Source organism: Amborella trichopoda, chromosome 9 (assembly GCF_054954075.1).
Source record: "Amborella trichopoda isolate Santa Cruz 75 chromosome 9, AtrichopodaSantaCruz75HAP2 v2.0, whole genome shotgun sequence".
NCBI lineage: Eukaryota > Viridiplantae > Streptophyta > Magnoliopsida > Amborellales > Amborellaceae > Amborella > Amborella trichopoda.
This window is the reverse complement of record NC_142344.1, coordinates 10,251,632-10,271,074: the sequence shown is the minus strand read 5'-3', so window position 1 is coordinate 10,271,074 and position 19,443 is coordinate 10,251,632. Positions and strand designations below refer to the sequence as shown.

Below are 19,443 nucleotides of genomic sequence, written 5' to 3'. Positions count from 1 at the left end.
TCGGCTTTGACAAGCCAATCATGAGCCCTTGTATAAGACTATGGGTCATAGGTCCCGTTGCGACGGTTTGAGAAGACAATTTTGGATCATGATAACTAAGGTCGGGTGGAGTGCCCTTATAGTCACTTGTTTTAAGACCCACTGGTAACAATCCAATTTCAGATATTTTATTTTCAGTATTATAAATGTTTGTATGAATTTTAGATTTTTTTTTAGATTTTTAAAATTTATTTTCGGCTATAAAATCCTTTAAAAAGGTATTTTCGATATATTATTTATAAGGAAGGGCACATTTCGGGCTCTTTGAATCCAGCCCCACATGTGTGCCACCCTCACATGGCTGGGGCGTAGGCCATTTGGCCACATGCCACCCATAGGGGTGGCACACCCCACACCTTGTTTTTAAAAGTTTGTTTGAAATTAGAGATACTTAAGTTGGAAAAATAATCTTGTAAAAAGAAAGATTATGTTCCTCTTTTTTGTGGGAGTTAGTTTGACCAAAATTATATTATCTTTGACTTTCTACATTTTTTAAAGAGATATTAGGAAGGTCTAAAAGGTTCTAGATTGGATTAATCCTATTTGGACTAGAAGTGGATATGGGTCATATATTAAGGGGATAATCTCTTAATATTCCTCCCTAAATCAAGATGGTTGTTTTAAGGGTTGGATGGCTCGGATTTGTTTCTCTCTCATCTCACAGATTTCCTAAATTCCTATTCAAGCTATGTCATCGGATAGGCACACCTAGGGGGAGCTTGTAACCAATAAAAGGAGGTATGCCACCTTCTAATTCTATAGATAATTGAGCCTCTCTCTCTCTCTCTCTCTCTCTCTCTCTCTCTCCATGCCCCCAAATAAATCTCTCTCTCATCTCAAATTCATATCTCTCTCCTCACTCTCCATCCTAGTGTCACGCCAAACTCTAATCTAAGGTTTTATTGTTTGGAGAGGGTTACGCCCAGCCTAGGAAGAGTTTCACTCTTCATGCTATACCCTTATTTGATCTCAAGGTGTTCCTACAAACCCTAGTTGTGTTTTCAGCCCTCTAAAACCCTAATTTAAGAAGTATAACCTATGAAAGCTATAGGATAAAAAATGCGTCATCGGTCAGGAAATCGGGTATACGAGGTGTACCAAGTCATGTGGGGGTACCCTAAGCACAATCAAGTAAGTCTTCCCGGCTGTTTACTTTTATTTTTCAGTCATATTTTCATTTTTAATGTTCTTTTATAAGAACATATTTTGTATATAATTTGATCGTTGAATGTTGGATTTTGTTCCTAAATTGTGTTTATTAGTTTTGGCAGTAAAAAGAAAAGTCCTAGGTTGTATTTAGGTTTTTATTTTTTTGTTTACAGCAATGTATTGTGGCACTTGTAGATGGAATGCAGATTCATTAATAAAAAAACAAAAAAAAATTTATTTTATTATCTTGAATTCCACACAGCCACACCTTTCACAAATATTGTTCCTAAATATCTCTTCAACCTCAACAAGGGACGATCATCTAAAAAACCTTCAACGTAGTGCCTATGCCCAGGGAAAAAAGGGTTTTGGACATGACCTAGGCTATAGATTGCCCAACCCTAAGTCAGTCAACCAACATACACTCCCACTGAAGTGCACAATCCACTATATTATTTTTTCTATGCTCTCACGGGCTTTGAAGGCTACAAACCCCAAGAGTAGGACGAATAGTAGGATAGTACTGATGATAACCTATTGAGCACATAGAGAAAGGGGCAGCCTCTATGGGCGATATCATTATGTAAAAGTTTCACCGCATGAACTGAAAGTATCGTTCTCAAGTGATGCTGACCAAATGAACATTCCAGGGCCTTCTAGATCAATATAAACGAGTAACAAAATAGTTTCAAAATACATTAGGAAGAAAATCAACGTAGTTGCAAATCAAAGGAATCAAAAACTTCAACTTGCTAAAGGAATGTAACATTTACCTCTAGAATAGAAAACTTTCAGCACTCCATACAAGACATTTCAAGAATCAAGCTTCATGGCCCCGGCCATACTCCACTGGCACTAGACTACATTTTAATATGTGGTGCTTCCCAAGGAAAAGTAAAATTATACCATTCACTAAGCATAAAAAATAATGTTACCTTTATCTCATTAACAGCATGCTTCCTTGACGGCGCTGAAAACCTATTCACGAAAATAACCTGTAAAACAAATGAAGCAGAAAAGATATATAATAGGAGTTAATCCAACATAAACACCAGATGAAACCCATATAATTACTTCTCCTCTCATCTATCAATATGCACTGATAAACTTATCAAGCAAGGGTAATAAGTACCTGCATGGCCCGGATAATTGTTCCTACAAAGGGCATGTCATCATGGGATTCGGAAGCCACAATAGTTGGAAAGAGGTCATAGAAAAAGAAAATGGGTTCTATATAAGACACATGATTTGATACAACTATGGGAGCAATCTCCCGTGATATAGGCTTTCCTATACGCTTTATCCAATTATATCTGCAAAAAGAAAAAATGAAGCAAATTAGAGTGCCCATTATTACTCATTTGCTTATCATGACACAAAAAAGTAAGTCTGATGAAGATCTACAAGACAAGTATATATATATATGAGATATATCCAGTGATATGCGTGAAATGGTATGTTAAAAATTTAATATGTTTATCAAACTAGAGGTCACGAAGACTACCAAATGGTGCTAAAGTGTTAGAGAACTGATTTTCCTTTTTCATAGGCAACACGCATTTGATAAAAATTCAACGAGTGCATTTATTAAGTTCATCCAGTGTAGACAAACATAGACATATACAGAGAATGCTGATACAACAATCAAGAAAAAATGCTGGTGCTGTTAAAGGAAATAAATAAAGAAAAATATAAATTAAAAAAATGGAAATAAACAGATGGAGAACACATAAAGACAGAGATTTTCCAATCAACAAATGACATGAGCCAAGGAGTCAGCATTTCAGTTTGTCTTCAAAAAGTGAGGGGAGAACATCCTGAAGTCCTTTTCTATTGATAAGAAAATGTGTATCCCAAAGTCTCACCCTCTTCCATAATATAGCAACATTTTTGGGGAAAGAAAAAACTATGACACTTTGTTGTCTTCCACCATAAGCAGATAGTAGGCAAATACTTGTAATTGCTGGGAAAACCCATCTGACGTCAAGAACACATCTAACATCGACATGAAAGTCACTTGTAATACAAGGAAGCCCCAAGGACCAAGATTCCTGAGAGAATTCCCACGTATATTGAGCGGCAAGGCCCCTCTTGCATCAGATCCAATGAAAGATGTTCAAGAAACTTGCAAGTATTGAATCAAAGTAGCTACTTTCTACTCTGAACAAGGTCTTATACAATAATTTATTCGCACTCCCTTCAGGAGAAAGGACCTGGATAATAAGAGAGTCTCGAATCTCCTAAAAATGATGTCAATGTGGAAAGAAATGTTATAGAAAATCATGTCATTTCTCTAGTTCACAATGCCTTGAAAGACATTGAGACGACTCATCTTCCAAACAAGCAAATCTATTAGATACATGAAAAAGAAGACCAATAGCACAGAAAAAGACTGTTTATCATGAAATGACCAGATGAAATACAAATAGAATCCATGCTCAATTCGGAACAAGATGTCTACAGGTTCCTCCACCTCATCGTTGCATCTAAAATGAGGACATGCACAGGAGGATGGCCCCTAATCCCAAATGACCCTTGACCAAGGTCTCGAAAGACCAGAATGATCTACAGGAATTTGGGAGGCAATATTAACGAGTAGATGAACTACATGAGGCAGATATCACCAATCCTAAACTAAAAGCCTTTAAAAGTCCTAAATGCCCTACTATACCAACCCAAGTTCTTAATGCCCAGAGGACAATATCAAGGCAATACTTAACTCTAAACTGAAAAACCAATGCCATCTCCTAAGATGAGCTATATTAACAACCATAATGCACCATGTGCCAAAACCAACATCAACATTCTCAATGGGCTGAGAATGCTTCTTCATACAAGGAACTCTTTCCCCGCGGTTGTTTGCTAGGAACCTTTGTTGAATGCTTTCTGATTTCCAATAATAAAAGTCTCTCTAATATCATAGATACCCCAGCAAAAACATATAGCAATGACAAATAACAGATAGAGGAATGGCTGACTATGGCTTTGATGAATGTGATACTTACAATACCAAAATTCTTTCCTTGTTTAGCTAATGTATAAACAGAAGCATAGCCCAAACAAATAATCAACAGAGGAATGGCCGACCGTGGCTTTGATATTTGTGATGCCTACAATACCAAAACTCTTTCCTTGTTTTGCCAATACATAAATAGAAGTATAGGACACCAAGATATTCAAACAGGAAGCTCCGTAACTTTCTCAGTAAAATTGATGTAAAGGGATCCAAGGTCACCCCGGAACCCCAATGGCATAAGCAAGGTTTTTGCTGCCATTGATTCTTTGCCTTATATGAGTTTAAAGTATCTCATAAGTTTGGTCAGGGGTAGCATCGAAGAACTTTGTTGCATCATCAGTGACACATTCCAACATAGGACATGATCAAAGTATCGTCCAGCACAGATTTGAAGCATTAGAAATTCAATTAGTAATTCAGCAGCAACCATTCAATTCCAATAATTGAGGAGTCCCTGACTCATAACCCACTGAGGTATTTCCAGTGATAAAGGCCACATATGTATATCACACAATGCATACATAAAGCCCACGAATTCCCATCTGTAATAATTCATTCAAAACCCAAACAAATAATTTGATAAGACATATCAAACAATCTTTATCCTCTTTTTTTGATAATTAAAAACACTTCTTGTATCACCAATTAAAAAAGTACTAATAATCAGAATGACTTACAGTTACTGAGAACTCATAATTCAATATTAGTCCCCATTCCCCATGAAATTCACCACAAAACCAAAGAAAACTAGAGAAACTGAGAGATGGGGTGTTTACCCAAAAGAGAAGAGGATGGTTCGAGTGCAAAGCCTCGTGACCCACATGATCCTGCACCTCCATCTCGGCATTGGGTTCTGCCTATCTGTCCATCCTATCAACGCTATCTTAGTAGCCACATAACCAACCAGCAGAGAGAGCCCAAAGATTACCAGCCTCAACAGAACAATGGGCAAGCAAACCAGGATCTTCACCCACTCATAGAGACCCTGAGCATGAGGAGTGTGGTTCCTGAAAGGGTCAAGAGGAGCTGGAGAATCTATAGAGAGATTAGCCCCTAAGAAATCAAAAGGGTTTCGGTCTTCTCCCATTTCTGAATGTTGTTGTCCGCCATTGATGTCCAGCACAAGGTGCGCCTCCTCTGTACCTCTTGTGGAGGAAAGCAGAGGGGCGCCGAGATCCTCCATTCCTGAGGTGGTTCAGTTGTGGAGCAGCCGGTAAATGGCGATGACGGGCAAAAGTGCAGGATCTTTTGAGCGACCAACAAAAAGCCAAGAGAAAAAGAGTATTTATTCGTGTGGCGTAGCAGAATTATAGGGTATAAATATAATGATGAGATAAAGAGAGAGATGTTCAGAATTATAGAGGTAAATTTTATATAACGAATTGAATGGAGAGAGAGTATGGGGGAAGAGAGAGGCAAGAGTTGCAGGATTTTAGAACATGAGTAAGAGAGAGGGATTCCGGAGTTTTTGTAAGAGAATATTGGCTGGAGCTGGATAGAGAGAGATAGAGAGGGTTGGTCAGAGCATTTAGAGCATAAATTTAGGGAAAAGTTTATATAGAGCCGTGGCTTTAAACAATCAAATTAGAGCCTACCCTCAAAAATTTCATAGGTTATTTTGATTTTCAAATATCTTCAAATTGATCGTCCCAACATCAAAATATTCAAGTTTTTATAGATATGTGGATCTACATTATTTTTTTAAAATTTAAACTTTATAAATAAAAATAAAAAATATATTTTAAAGTTATTATAAAGATTTTCAATATTAAAATCTCAACATAGTTAGGCCCTAATTTGATTGTTTAGAACTTAAGCTCTATAAAATCCCCACCCTAAATTTAATAGGAGAGAGAGATTTAGAGGGAGAGAGCAGGACCGAGAAGGATTGCACGGTCGGTCTTGAGAGAGCGAGGAATTGTAGGATTTTAGGGCAAGAAAACTGAAAACAAATAAATAATTGATCGGGTGGCGGTCGTCTCATTTCTAAAATCTGCACACCGAATGGTCCAAGTAAGCGTATTATCACATTCCACCCTTTTCCACCCGTAAAACGTGCGCATGTGCATAGATGCCGGGTAGGTTTTTATTATTTAACCATGATGGATCATGGTACAATATGGTCATGGACCATATCAAACGATGATGGAGGAAGTGTGTGTCTGAGCTTATGACATGTTCAGTGAGACAATCTAGGAATGGGCTGAGTGTGGGCAAAATCAAACAAGAGCCGTTAATCGGATATGGGGACATGAGTGGCTAGAACCAGTGTCTGAGTCGGCATTTGCAAAATCAATCTGGAACTGTTAATCAGATATGGGGACATGAGGGGTTAGAATCGGAACCAGACTAACTGGTCTGGTAGAATTTTTTTTTTTTAAATAGAACAGAAACCTCAAAAACAAAAAAAAAAAAAAAAAAAAAACCATAAATTTAATATATATTATTTTATTACATTTATTTTAAGAAAAAAATTTGAAATATTTTTTTATATAAATTAATATATGAATACCTGTCATTCACGTATTCCAAGTTCCTCAAGTAATTGTATCAATCAATCCTACCAAAACACCCTCTTTCTTTCCAGCAAGTTCCTCAAGTAATTGTATCGGGCAATCCTACCCGTTAGGTCACTACTTCAACCTCTTAATCTTGTATTCTAGCTTAAAGCTAATTCAGAGTTTATTTTCATCATTATTTTATAATCTGATTATCACCAACACGTACATTAGAAATATCAGTCAACATGCATATTTTTTTGGCTCTAAATAGCGAAGCATAGTTGTTTTTGTATAACATTCCAAAAACTTTGATAGAAAAATGAAAAAAAAAGAAAAAAAAGAGAGAAGAACGCACATACAAGACAATTGTATAGTGTTTCATTGAACAGAAGGTAACCAAAAAAAATTCATGCACTTAAAAAAAAAAAATTGTCACATTTCCATTATTATAAATAGAACTGTATCATGCACTTAAAAATATATAATTAAAAATAATCGAGCAAAAGATCGAGCGACATTATTATGCACTTATTTTTTGGTTAGAAAAAAAAATTAAGAAGAATAATCAAATTTTTTGTCATATTCATCAAAAAACATAATTTCGTTAAGCAAAATATATATTTTTTAGAAAAATCGATTTCTCAAAAACCCCAAAAATTGAGCAACATTTCGAGCAAGAAACGACCCTCAATGTTTGGATAATTGAACAACTCAACATACATGCATTGTAAAGGCTTCAATCATCTTTTAAACGCATCACATCTCATCAAAAAATATTTTGTATTTTTATTTAATTGAAAAAATGGCAGAAATTTTTTATCTATAAAATTTTCATAACATCATGCAGGAAAATATTTCATTTAAAAAAATTTACTCAATCATAAATAAATATACCTATTTGGTATTTTTATTTAATTGAAAAAATGACAGAAATTTCATATCTATGAAAATTTCATAACATCGTGTAAGAAAAAAATTCGTATAAAAAAATTTACTCAATCATAAATAAATATACCTTTTTTATTTGAGAGATAAGGCCTTGATGATCAAAATCCATAACTCAATTTGATAAAAAACAACCAATAAATTGATCTAATATCTGCTTTTTTGAATTGAAAGCAGGTTCTTTGAGCAGCAGTGTTTCGGGCGAAAATCAACCTACAAGATTTCGTTGTTTGAACAAATTTAAACACAGATTTGGTAAGTGCTCCTATTATCTATCAAACCCCCCTAATTTTATCAAGAACCATTCGGTATTGAAGAGATTAGTGAAAGAACTGCAGAAATTTTCAAAACCCGGGAAAATCTGCCATTTCAATCCAAATAAATTTTTTTTTTTTTTTGATGTTTCAATCCAAATTCCTTGTTTATAGACATTCAATAGTGATTTACATCAATAATGCACAAAAAAAAAAATCGTAGGAAACAAATAAAAAAATGGTAGAAAACGCGATTCACGGGTGCAGGCTACAAATAAATGCCACCATTGGAAAATAGCGCCTGTTATTTTCACATGATTGTTATTTTTCTAAAAATCGTTTGATATAAGAGCTAACTGGTCTGGTTAGCAAAAAACCGACCGATTAGATGAAAAAATGGCCGGTTTGTATGTATTACGATCGTTTTGGTCCGGATTTTTTGGGGTGTTTAGTATGCCTATTAGAAATCCAAAATCAAGCCTAACCAAAGTCGAGACGCTAGCGATTCCAATCTAACCGGTGGGTTCCACTTCTAACTGGACGGTTTTTCTAAGTTCTATTTCCACTGCGGTTAAAAGGATCCTTTATCATTGAACTAAGTGACACCCAAACTCCATGCATCCCAATATAATGTATTTGATTAGACATTTACAATCCTTACGACGGTATATATGATCATTTAGAATTGTGGACCTTAGATTACATTCTCATTAATTATTAGGATTGCATACTAATTACATGATTCTTATCATCATCATCATTAGAGCATTTTCCCAACTATTTGGAGGGGGGGGCTTTGTCATTCTATTTATCAAGGGTCATTCCCACAAAAAACCCATAAGTCCGCATATATTTTCTTACTATTTTCAACCATGTCCTTTTGGGCTTATCCCCTTGTCTTTTTTTATCGTTTCACTTGAACTAACTCGCAGCTCCTAAATGTGCGATACTAGGTATGCACTACAAATGGTCAGCCTACCTAAGTCTACTTTCTCACATCTTATCGTCTATTGGAGACACACCTAAGTTATTCCAAATATATTTATTTTGAATTATATCCCTTCTTGGCTTGCCACTCATCCATCGTAACATCCTCGCCTCAACGACACTCACTATGTGATATCACCCATATATAAATTATGGGATTGTATACAATGAGATCATTTATCTTTTATATGAGGTGGTTACAATTATGTACAACCATCTGATGTGAAATCTGATAGCTTGAGTGAGTCACAAAGTTTGAGAAAAATTTCTTTGAAGTTTGAGCTTGATGGAATAAATGCAACCATCTAATTTAACATCCAATGGTCAAGATTAATTGTGACCACCTTGTACTATAAATAAATAGTCTCATTGTATACTTTTTCATAAATTATTTGTGACTCTATTCTCAGCCATTCGATCTGAATGGATGGCAAGGATCGCCCGTATCCCAATGTCATGCCAAAATATTGTTTTACTTCTCATCTTTTTATATATTACAATAAAACGATCGTATCCTAAATACACTAATAGGAAATTTACCAAAATATCTATAAGAGATGAACTACTTCACATTTTACCCATGTTGTTTATATTTAATTTCAATATACCCATCAAGAGAAACAAGATCATAAGTTTGAAGAGTGAAAAACACGAAAAGTTTTAAATAGTATGTCTCATGAGTATTTTGGTAAGTTTCTTTTTATTAATTGTAGATAACACAGTTTAATCCAGATAAAATTAATTTCCATCCAAACACACCCCATAAGTATATCATGCAATATTATGTGTCTCATTGTAAAAAATTACCCATATCAATGACATTAACATGACACTGTCACACAAATTAGTAGTTGATATTGGATAACAATTTCAACATGTTAATCTTTCTTCTATCAAACTGTAATGTAGTCATCTCATCGGTTGTTGATGGCTTCATGAGAGTGCAATATAGCCATCTCAGGAGATCTTGATGGCTTGATGAGGGTGATCCTCTATGGATGATGAAGCCTGTAGGTGTCACATCCAGTATAAACACCTTGGCCACATGACAATGTATCATTGTCCAAATTGTTGTGTGTCTCTATTGTGTCAATAGAAATGGATGTACCACCTATGGACTGCTTTTTTCTGGCTATTTTCCCTCTCTTTCAAATTATATGTTCCCCTACAAGAAACCATATTTTCAGCTTTAATAAGCACAAAATCCATCACTTGTTGTGTATGATGTGAAAGAAAGACCTATATGATCTTTTACCGGAGAATACATTTTTGTTTTTTTTTTCTTCGCCCTTTTCTTTTGGCAAAAGATAACTTACAGGTGGTCTGTATTACAATAAAATAAATTTCAAAATAAAATCAACATAACAATAAAACCAAGATTTTAACAACTTGATGCTTTTGAAATAACTATGCACTATGCTTGAGAATAAAAGATAAGATTGTAAGAAATAAGAGGAAGAGTACCGGAGATTACCTCAACCGAGCTTATTACACCCCGCACCGAGTCACCACCATCCGATAGCGCGGGATCAATGATCAACTTTCAATTTCAATGGAGAAAAGCAAGTTTAGGCCAAGCTACACCAATAAAACATGAATCCATTTTATCACAAACTCAAACCCTAGGTGAATTCTCTTAGCAACCTAGTTTGAGAGAGATGAATTATCTTTTTGCTAAACCCTAAAACCCCTATCCATAAATCCATAGTTGAGAGATAAGAGAGAAAAGAACTTCATAACCTAAACCCTTAGGTTCTTTCACAATGTGGGAGAGAGAAATCAAAGATGAGAGAGTGGTGCGTGCCCCCTTTGGCTTTCATGAGAGAGAAAAGCTTTTCTTAAGAGAGAGAGAGAGAGAAATTCTAAGTGAGGCGTGTCCCTTTGTGGGATATGCGAGAGAAAGATGAGAATTAGGTATAAGAGATAAAGTGTAGAGATTTTGGGTAGAAGCAATCCCTTTTTATAAGTTTTGAATAAGATTATGGTTTCTTAGTGTTTTCTTTGACTTGCCTCTTCTTGTAAGATTGAATATGAATCATTGATCTTGGGTGACTTGTGGTGTGAGAGATTTGAGTCATCCATTCTATAAATGGGCCATCAACATTATGGAAAGTGCATAAACCATTATCTCCCTTTTCTAAACTATTTTCCCTTCAATAGGAATTAAATAAATTAAATCAAAATATTGTGCGTACCATAAAATAGCACACGTCTACTCAATCTTTCCACAAAATCTTTCAAAAATATATCAAGTCAATATCTTCCAACCATATGGCCACATACTATATCACCAAAAAATAGGAAAGAGAATAACGGTGGGGCGTGCCACCCAAGGGAGGCACTCGTGGGCCCCACCTTGTAGAAATATGGCAGGCCCATGTGCACAATTGGCCCCAATTATATTTTTATATATTTTAAATTAATAAAATGATTTTAGAATATTATTTGAATATTTAAACAATTGTAAAATCAATATCTTTAATTTTATAAATCTAAAAATTATAAATAAAATATCCAGGGGTTTATAAAATTTCAAATTATAATCCTAAAATAATTTCTATCATAAAACAAACACAATTAAATTAATTTGATGGGAAAATGATCCATATAGTTTAGGAATCAACAATCATTGGGCACTCCACCTTCAACTGTGAACTACATACTACACTTGCTTTATTAGACCAACCCGGTGTTTCCCATGACCCATAGTCCAAGTAGGGGCTCATTAGCGGGTCACCAAAGTCCGGCTGATGAGTCAATGAATCACAATCACATTCTGTAGATTTCAGGTCTTCCCTTAGAGACGAGTTAAGGCACCTAATGCAACTATAGCTCCTATGGTGCGTAGAGGTATCTTTCGCGATGCATACGCTTCACCCTAAAAGGTGAATTTCTAGTTTTTTTGAACGATCTATCGATATGCATACCGTGTGATGGCACATGGATGAGACTTTGGCCCCCCGTCGTTGTAGGCCACCATCACACACAAGGGTCACATAGTCCCTCGACTCACTCATCCAGGCATATTATCCGACATCATCAAGGAACCCTTATCGGTTTGTTCTTTATACCCAGGTAACATGGGTTTTTCCCAATCGACTAACTTAGATCGTCAGCACAGTCCGGTATCTGCAAACATCGTTTGCTTAGTATGGTCCACAAGGGACCACACTCCTACTGAGTTCATGTTCCATTATATCATTTCATTTTACAAGTACTTATAAGGCTTTTAAAGGCCACATAAACCCAATATGATGTAGAACACAAAAAAAAAATAGAAAAATAACAAAAAAATCATCATTATTTTCTTAACCTTTTTTCAACTATTTGGGATCAGCTACATGAAGCTAGATATGCCATTCTGCTCTCAATGGGGAAGCAAAATCCCCATATATTTTTTAACTACTTCCAACCATCTTCTCTTGAGGATACCACTTTCCCTTTTGAAGCCCATACAAAAAATTAAAAAATAAAGTGATGCAGCAAAAAAACAGAGATTATTTTTTGGTCTCGGTGGAGACAGATAGACAAAACAACCTAAACCTTTTGATTTTGGCCTTTGGATACAGATAGAAAGATTTAATGCTTTTAATAGCCACAGCGGGACCTGGGAACTTTTCAGCTCTGCTAAAGGGTACTTTTGGGATAAAAACCCAAAAAGTCGACAAGAGCAATTAAGAAACTTAGGGAATCCTCTTGCTAAACTTAAATTTAAGATGGCAGGTAGGAGTAGAGCATGGGAGAGCTTGGTTCTAGAGTCTAGACAAGGGCGTGGGTTGCATAAGGTTGCAACAAATAATCAAAGTAAGGTGCATCTTCAAATTTTGTTATAAACTGTAATTTTGATGTAAAAAATTCTTAGGATAGCTCGAGAATCTGTTTTTATCTCTAATTATAAAAATTTTGACTCCAAAAGTGGTTCAAATCAAGCAGATTTATAAACGAATTAAAATTTTGAAAATCAACGGTCTAGATAATATGTTTGAAGATGTACTATCTTTGAGACTTGAAATCTTTTTTCTTTTCATATCCACATATTTCGAGTTCAAGATGATCAATTAGATGGTTTTTAAATGTCAAAATCACCCTTTTCGAAGGTTTTTTAGGTGCACCTTAATTCTACATTTTAAGGTGTTAACATTATATGAATTTTTTCCTTTAGATAAATAAGTTAACCTTGACAAGTTTGTTCCATACTTTGCTTCCTTCAACTATTTTAGAATATGGGAAAATATGTTCTTTTTCTAAGTTATTATTAGATGGACCGGTTTTGGTGGGTCACCACCTATTCAAAAGCAACCTCTTTCAAAAATTCATATTAGCGGTTGATTTTTAACCTAAAATTGCTAAAGTCTATTGTTTCGACCGGCATGATCATGAATCTGGGAAAAAAAAAAAACTCAAAAAAAATTGTTTTGATGTTAGAAAAAATATATAATTGATCATCTCAACGTCAAGATGTATAGATATGGAGAAAAAAAAAGAGATTTCGAGTCGTAAAAATAATAATCTTGCAACATATTATCAGGACTGTCTATTTTCAATATTTTCATGAAGTTATAGAATTGCTTGATTTGAACTATTTTTGAAGTTTAAAATTTGATAGTTAAAGATAAAAATAGATTCTCGCACCACCCTCAGAATTTTCGACACTAAAAATGCATCTCATGACAAAGTCTGGAGGTGCACCTTAATTCTATTGTTTAAGGTTGCAACCTTATGCAAACAACACCCGTAAGTAAAACCTCATTTGTTTGTATTTGCAATCCGAAAGTTCATTTCTATAATATTTTTTTGGGTAGCACGGGCATTCCGTCATCTTTCCATGGGTGTGTTTGATAATGGGAGATTCAGGAAGTGGGAGTTGAATATCCTACTTCCACGTTTGATATTACAATGTGGAAGCTGCAGGGTGGAAGGGCGGCCTACCTCAAAGCATATTTTTAGCATCAAAATTGGTTCATTTTTTAAAGACCTCCCCTCCATAAAAAATGAAGGAAAGGGGTCTTGCAAAATTTCTGGGAGACTTCCTTCCACTCCCAAAAACTCCTCGTGTCAAACGCACCCTAAAAGATGATGATTTGTCACGTTGTTGATAGTTGTAAGCATCATGTATGACTATGCTGCTGTAGTAGTCATGGCACAAGTTGGGAAAACTAGCGACCATGGTGAAGTATTGCGTGTCTAAAGTCGTTCTACAAACCCTAGCTCCATTGAAGCCAAATATGAACTATTAAAGTGTTGAAAAGGAAAAATATTTTCTGGATTTAAAAAAGCTAAAACCCAAAACAAATAGGCAATGCATGGGAAACAAAAATGACAGAGAAATGGAAAAGGAAAAACATTTTCTGGATTTAAAAAAGCTAAAACCCAAAACAAATAGGCAATGCATGGGAAACAAAAATGACAGAGAAATGGAAAAGGAAAAACATTTTCTGGATTTAAAAAAGCTAAAACCCAAAACAAATAGGCAATGCATGGGAAACAAAAATGACAGAGAAATGAGACTCATTTGAAAATGCGAGATGGTCTGTACTTGCTACTAAGCTCGCTTTTAGGACTGCATTAGTTCAGGGAAATTTGTTGAAGTACACATAAGAGATCAAGTATTCAATTTTTGTCTGTATTTTTATTTAATTTTAAAGTACTAGTTAAAATACACATGACCATGAGCTAGAAATAGATGAGAAAAAATAAACTGTTAAATTATTAAAAGTTAAGTATTTTTTTGATAAATTTCCGGTTGGCTTACAAAGACCATGAAATCTAATTTCTCAGTACCTGGTTCCCGGCTACTTGGGGACAGGGACACGAGGGACACGATACAGTGTCGAAAGATCAATCAACAAAACTATTTATAAAAGGAATCCAGTTATGAGCATATGACAGTGGGTGTCAAACTTCTAAATGTGTCCAACTCCTTAGCGACAAGGATCATCTATGTACACATATTTCTTTTGATTATTTGTGAACATATATATATATCCTCAACCACTCAATCTAGGGTGTGGTTTGTAGGCCATAAACAATCAAAATAGGGCACACCTTTAAATAGTACCGAAACATGTTATTTCAGTATCCGTAATCTTAATGATGGCTGAATATTTATTTTCATCTCTAAGAATAAAATTTAAGGGTTAAAAAATAGTGTAGTTGGAGAAGATATATGTATACTTGAAACTGATGACCTAGATAATAAATTATAATATGCTCTATTTTCAAGACTTGAAATCGATTTTTTATCATGTCTATATATCTTAAGGTCAAGATGATTAAATTGAGGGTTTTTTATCATCGAAACAATTTCCTATAATGAATTTTTTAGGTGCACCTTAATTTGATTGTTTAGGGCCTTAACCTTATATAAAATTTTTCCCTCAATCCATGATGTGACAATAGTTATATTTTTGGGGTATGGTTTGTATATAGACGAGGCTCTAAACAATCAAAATAAAAGGCACCTTCAAATAGTGTCAAAAAATGTGGTTCCAATACTGGAAATTTTTGTGATAGCTTTAAAACATATTTTCATATTTAATTATAAAATTTTTCCTATTTTTTTCTTATACACTAGGGTTATCACATTTTGCCAACAATTCTTCCATTATGATGTATGAGAACATCAGTTTTTTAGAAAACGTTTTGTTCGGCCAAAATCAAAGATACTTAGCACTTTCCATCTCATTGCTTTCAGCAATGTAATGCATATGGGGTTTAATAGAGGGGAAAAGTTTAAATGAGATCAATTCATCGAATCATCCGTGGTCCCTTACAAAAAATTATTAGAGAGAGAGTTTTAAAGTGTAAAGCATATCTTAAGTCACTTTGGATAAATATCCGCTTTAGATCCATGATTATGCGGCTTCAAAAATAGTGCAGATCTGATGATTTGCAAATTGCGAATAAATAATATAAGAGAAAGGTGGGAAAGGTTCTTATGTTTTTTCTACAACATAGAAGATATATACTTCCCCTCCCATCTAGCCATTCAATTTAGATTAAGTGAGCAACTAACTGTTTGATCTTAGACCCGATATCTCATAGTATTTTATTTTTAGTTTTTTCTACAAATTGTATGAATATGAAATTTGGTATGCACCATCTTCTCAATGGGGTGCACATAAAAAAATATTAAAAATATGTTTTTGATAAAATATTATGACCAAAATACCCCTTGAATATTTTAAAGGTATTTTGGTCATTTTATTTTTTGAGAATATTGTTTCTGTATTTTTTAAAAGTGCAAGTTTAAGAGAGAAGTGGACATCCAAAATTTGGTGTCAAAATATTTTGTAGAAAAAAATAAAAATAAAATAGTGTAGAGACATGATATTGTGATTGAGACCATCTCAGCAGCCCATTCACAATGAACGGTTGGATAGGGAAAGTATATAAGTTTTATGCAAATAGGAGAAGTATAGAAACCTTGCCCAATAAGGGAAATGTTTCTAAACTGGCCATACAACATAGAAGATGATAAATGGCCCTAACAAAAAAGAACGTATTTTCAAAGTTGAACGTCTATTATTTTGAGAAAGTATAGAATGAGACCATTTACCTTTAGTACAAGGTGGTCACATTAATCTTGACCATTGGATATAAAATTGGGTGGCTGCAATTATTCCACTCACCAAACTCAAACTTCAAAAGAAATTTTCTCAAACTTTGAATCTTAGACCCGATATCTCATAGTATTTTATTTTTAGTTTTTTCTACAAATTGTATGAATATGAAATTTGGTATGCACCATCTTCTCAATGGGGTGCACCTAAAAAAATATTAAAAATATGTTTTTGATAAAATATTATGACCAAAATACCCCTTGAATATTTTAAAGGTATTTTGGTCATTTTATTTTTTGAGAATATTGTTTCTGTATTTTTTAAAAGTGCAAGTTTAAGAGAGAAGTGGACATCCAAAATTTGGTGTCAAAATATTTTGTAGAAAAAAATAAAAATAAAATAGTGTAGAGACATGATATTGTGATTGAGACCATCTCAGCAGCCCATTCACAATGAACGGTTGGATAGGGAAAGTATATAAGTTTTATGCAAATAGGAGAAGTATAGAAACCTTGCCCAATAAGGGAAATGTTTCTAAACTGGCCATACAGCATAGAAGATGATAAATGGCCCTAACAAAAAAGAACGTATTTTCAAAGTTGAACGTCTATTATTTAGAGAAAGTATAGAATGAGACCATTTACCTTTAGTACAAGGTGGTCACATTAATCTTGACCATTGGATATAAAATTGGGTGGCTGCAATTATTACACTCACCAAACTCAAACTTCAAAAGAAATTTTCTCAAACTTTGAATCTTAGACCCGATATCTCATAGTATTTTATTTTTAGTTTTTTCTACAAATTGTATGAATATGAAATTTGGTATGCATCATCTTCTCAATGGGGTGCACCTAAAAAAATATTAAAAATATGTTTTTGATAAAATATTATGACCAAAATACCCCTTGAATATTTTAAGGGTATTTTGGTCATTTTATTTTTTGAGAATATTGTTTCTGTATTTTTTAAAAGTGCAAGTTTAAGAGAGAAGTGGACATCCAAAATTTGGTGTCAAAATATTTTGTAGAAAAAAATAAAAATAAAATAGTGTAGAGACATGATATTGTGATTGAGACCATCTCAACAGCCCATTCACAATGAACGGTTGGATAGGGAAAGTATATAAGTTTTATGCAAATAGGAGAAGTATAGAAACCTTGCCCAATAAGGGAAATGTTTCTAAACTGGCCATACAACATAGAAGATGATAAATGGCCCTAACAAAAAAGAACGTATTTTCAAAGTTGAACGTCTATTATTTTGAGAAAGTATAGAATGAGACCATTTACCTTTAGTACAAGGTAGTCACATTAATCTTGACCATTGGATATAAAATTGGGTGGCTGCAATTATTCCACTCACCAAACTCAAACTTCAAAAGAAATTTTCTCAAACTTTGTGACACATCCAAGCTATCAAATTTCACATGGGATGATTGTAAGTAATTGTGACCATTTTATATTAAATGGTATCATTATATACAATACCATTTTAAATTCATAATTATAGTGAGTGAGATTATTGATTCATGAAATTTTAGGTACAAAGTTCATCTCCAAGATGGCATTTTGAAGGAGATTGCATTTGAATGGATGCAGCAGCTGACGCACCAAAACCCCAGCATTAAGAGACTTTTTGTCGAGTTTCTATTGTCAAGATATCATAACGAAGGTTCAAAGAAAGTCACGGTCATGCATATCCGACTAGGTCGTGTTAGTGTACACAATGGTGTCATCACATACGCTCGGATGTTAAATGGGGAAACAAAACAAGAAAGAAAAAATTTTAGACAGTCTAGGCTCTAATCAATCAAATCAGCCGTCCACCTCAAAAATTTCATTAAAAGAGGAAATCAGCGTCCAACTCAAAAATTTCACTAAAAGAGGTTATTTTGATGCTTAAATATCCTCATATTGATCATCTCGACGTCAAGATTCAAAAATTTCACTAAAAGAGGTTATTTTGATGCTTAAATATCCTCATATTGATCATCTCGACGTCAAGATCCATAAACAGGAGAAAAAAATATATTTCAAGTTTTGGAAATAGTGCATCTTGTAACGCATTTTTGGATCGTCAATTTTCAAGATTTTTAAGTTTTCATAGATCTACTCAATTTACATTATTTTTGAAGCTTTAAATTTTATAATTAAAAAAAAATATATTTTAAAGCTATCAAAAAAAAAATCAATACTGAAACCATATTTCTTGACACTATTTGAAGGTGTGCTTTACTTTGATTGTTAGAGCCTTGGCTCTACACAAACCGCATCCAAACAAGAATGGTATTAATTATTAGGCAAAATATCTCCATACCCCTTTTTTTTTAGTTTAATGTCTCAATAGAACCAATGTTTCAAAACATATATTGGGCCATAAAAATCATAAGTTTTATATCGTTTGACCCCCTAAACTAACATTATCCCTTTTAAACCTATTTTTTTGCATCAAACAAATATAAGAAAGGCATATCCTTTTTAAACACTATCATTTATCTCTCTTCACGTGATTTTCTCTTAAATCTCTCCCTCTCTACCTTTTTTCCCGCTCTCTCTCCCCCAGTTAGAGAGACACAGAGGGTGAATGTTAGAAAGAGAAATTTGGGGGGAATATATTACGTAAAGAGATCAAGGGTTTAGAATGAGCATGTCTTTTTTATATTTGATAGGGATAAAAAAATAGTTAAAAGTGGGTAAAGTTAGTCAGGAGATTAAGAGATACATTTTGAATATTGTGGTCTATTGAGATATGAAAACAAAAAATGAGGGGTACGAGGATATTTCCCTTAATTATTATCTATACATTCATGATATGTTCTAAAATTAGTATTCAATTTATAAGTTTTGAAACAATGGAGTAGCCGACTGAGATGGAGATATTGTGCGATATTTTAAGAAATAATCGATTTAACAGATTTAAACATACATAAATGGTTTTCACTTTTCAATTTGAAACCTGATATCTTGGTCATTGCAATGTCATGTATC

General features: G+C 34.0%; 1 protein-coding gene across 5 annotated transcripts in view; it reads right to left on the bottom strand.

Moving 5' to 3' along the window:
* Positions 1–5,875, bottom strand: part of LOC18424251 (calcineurin B subunit-like protein) — a 37,631-nt gene extending 31,756 nt beyond the window's left edge. For 4 of the 5 annotated variants that reach the window (XR_016040606.1, XR_016040607.1, XM_006828841.4 and 1 more), the window contains exons 1-3: positions 4,981–5,875; positions 2,321–2,501; positions 2,124–2,183 (exon numbers count right to left, since the gene is read on the bottom strand). Coding sequence is in view for 2 of the 5 variants with exons in the window: in XM_006828841.4 (XP_006828904.2) it covers positions 2,124–2,183; positions 2,321–2,501; positions 4,981–5,387 (648 nt within the window). In the remaining 3 variants the exon portion in view is untranslated. Of the gene's footprint in view, positions 1–2,123; positions 2,184–2,320; positions 2,502–4,980 lie in introns of those variants that run through there. The other variant, XM_088846582.1, reaches the window with a different exon arrangement.
* Between the last annotated feature and the right edge of the window lie 13,568 nt (positions 5,876–19,443).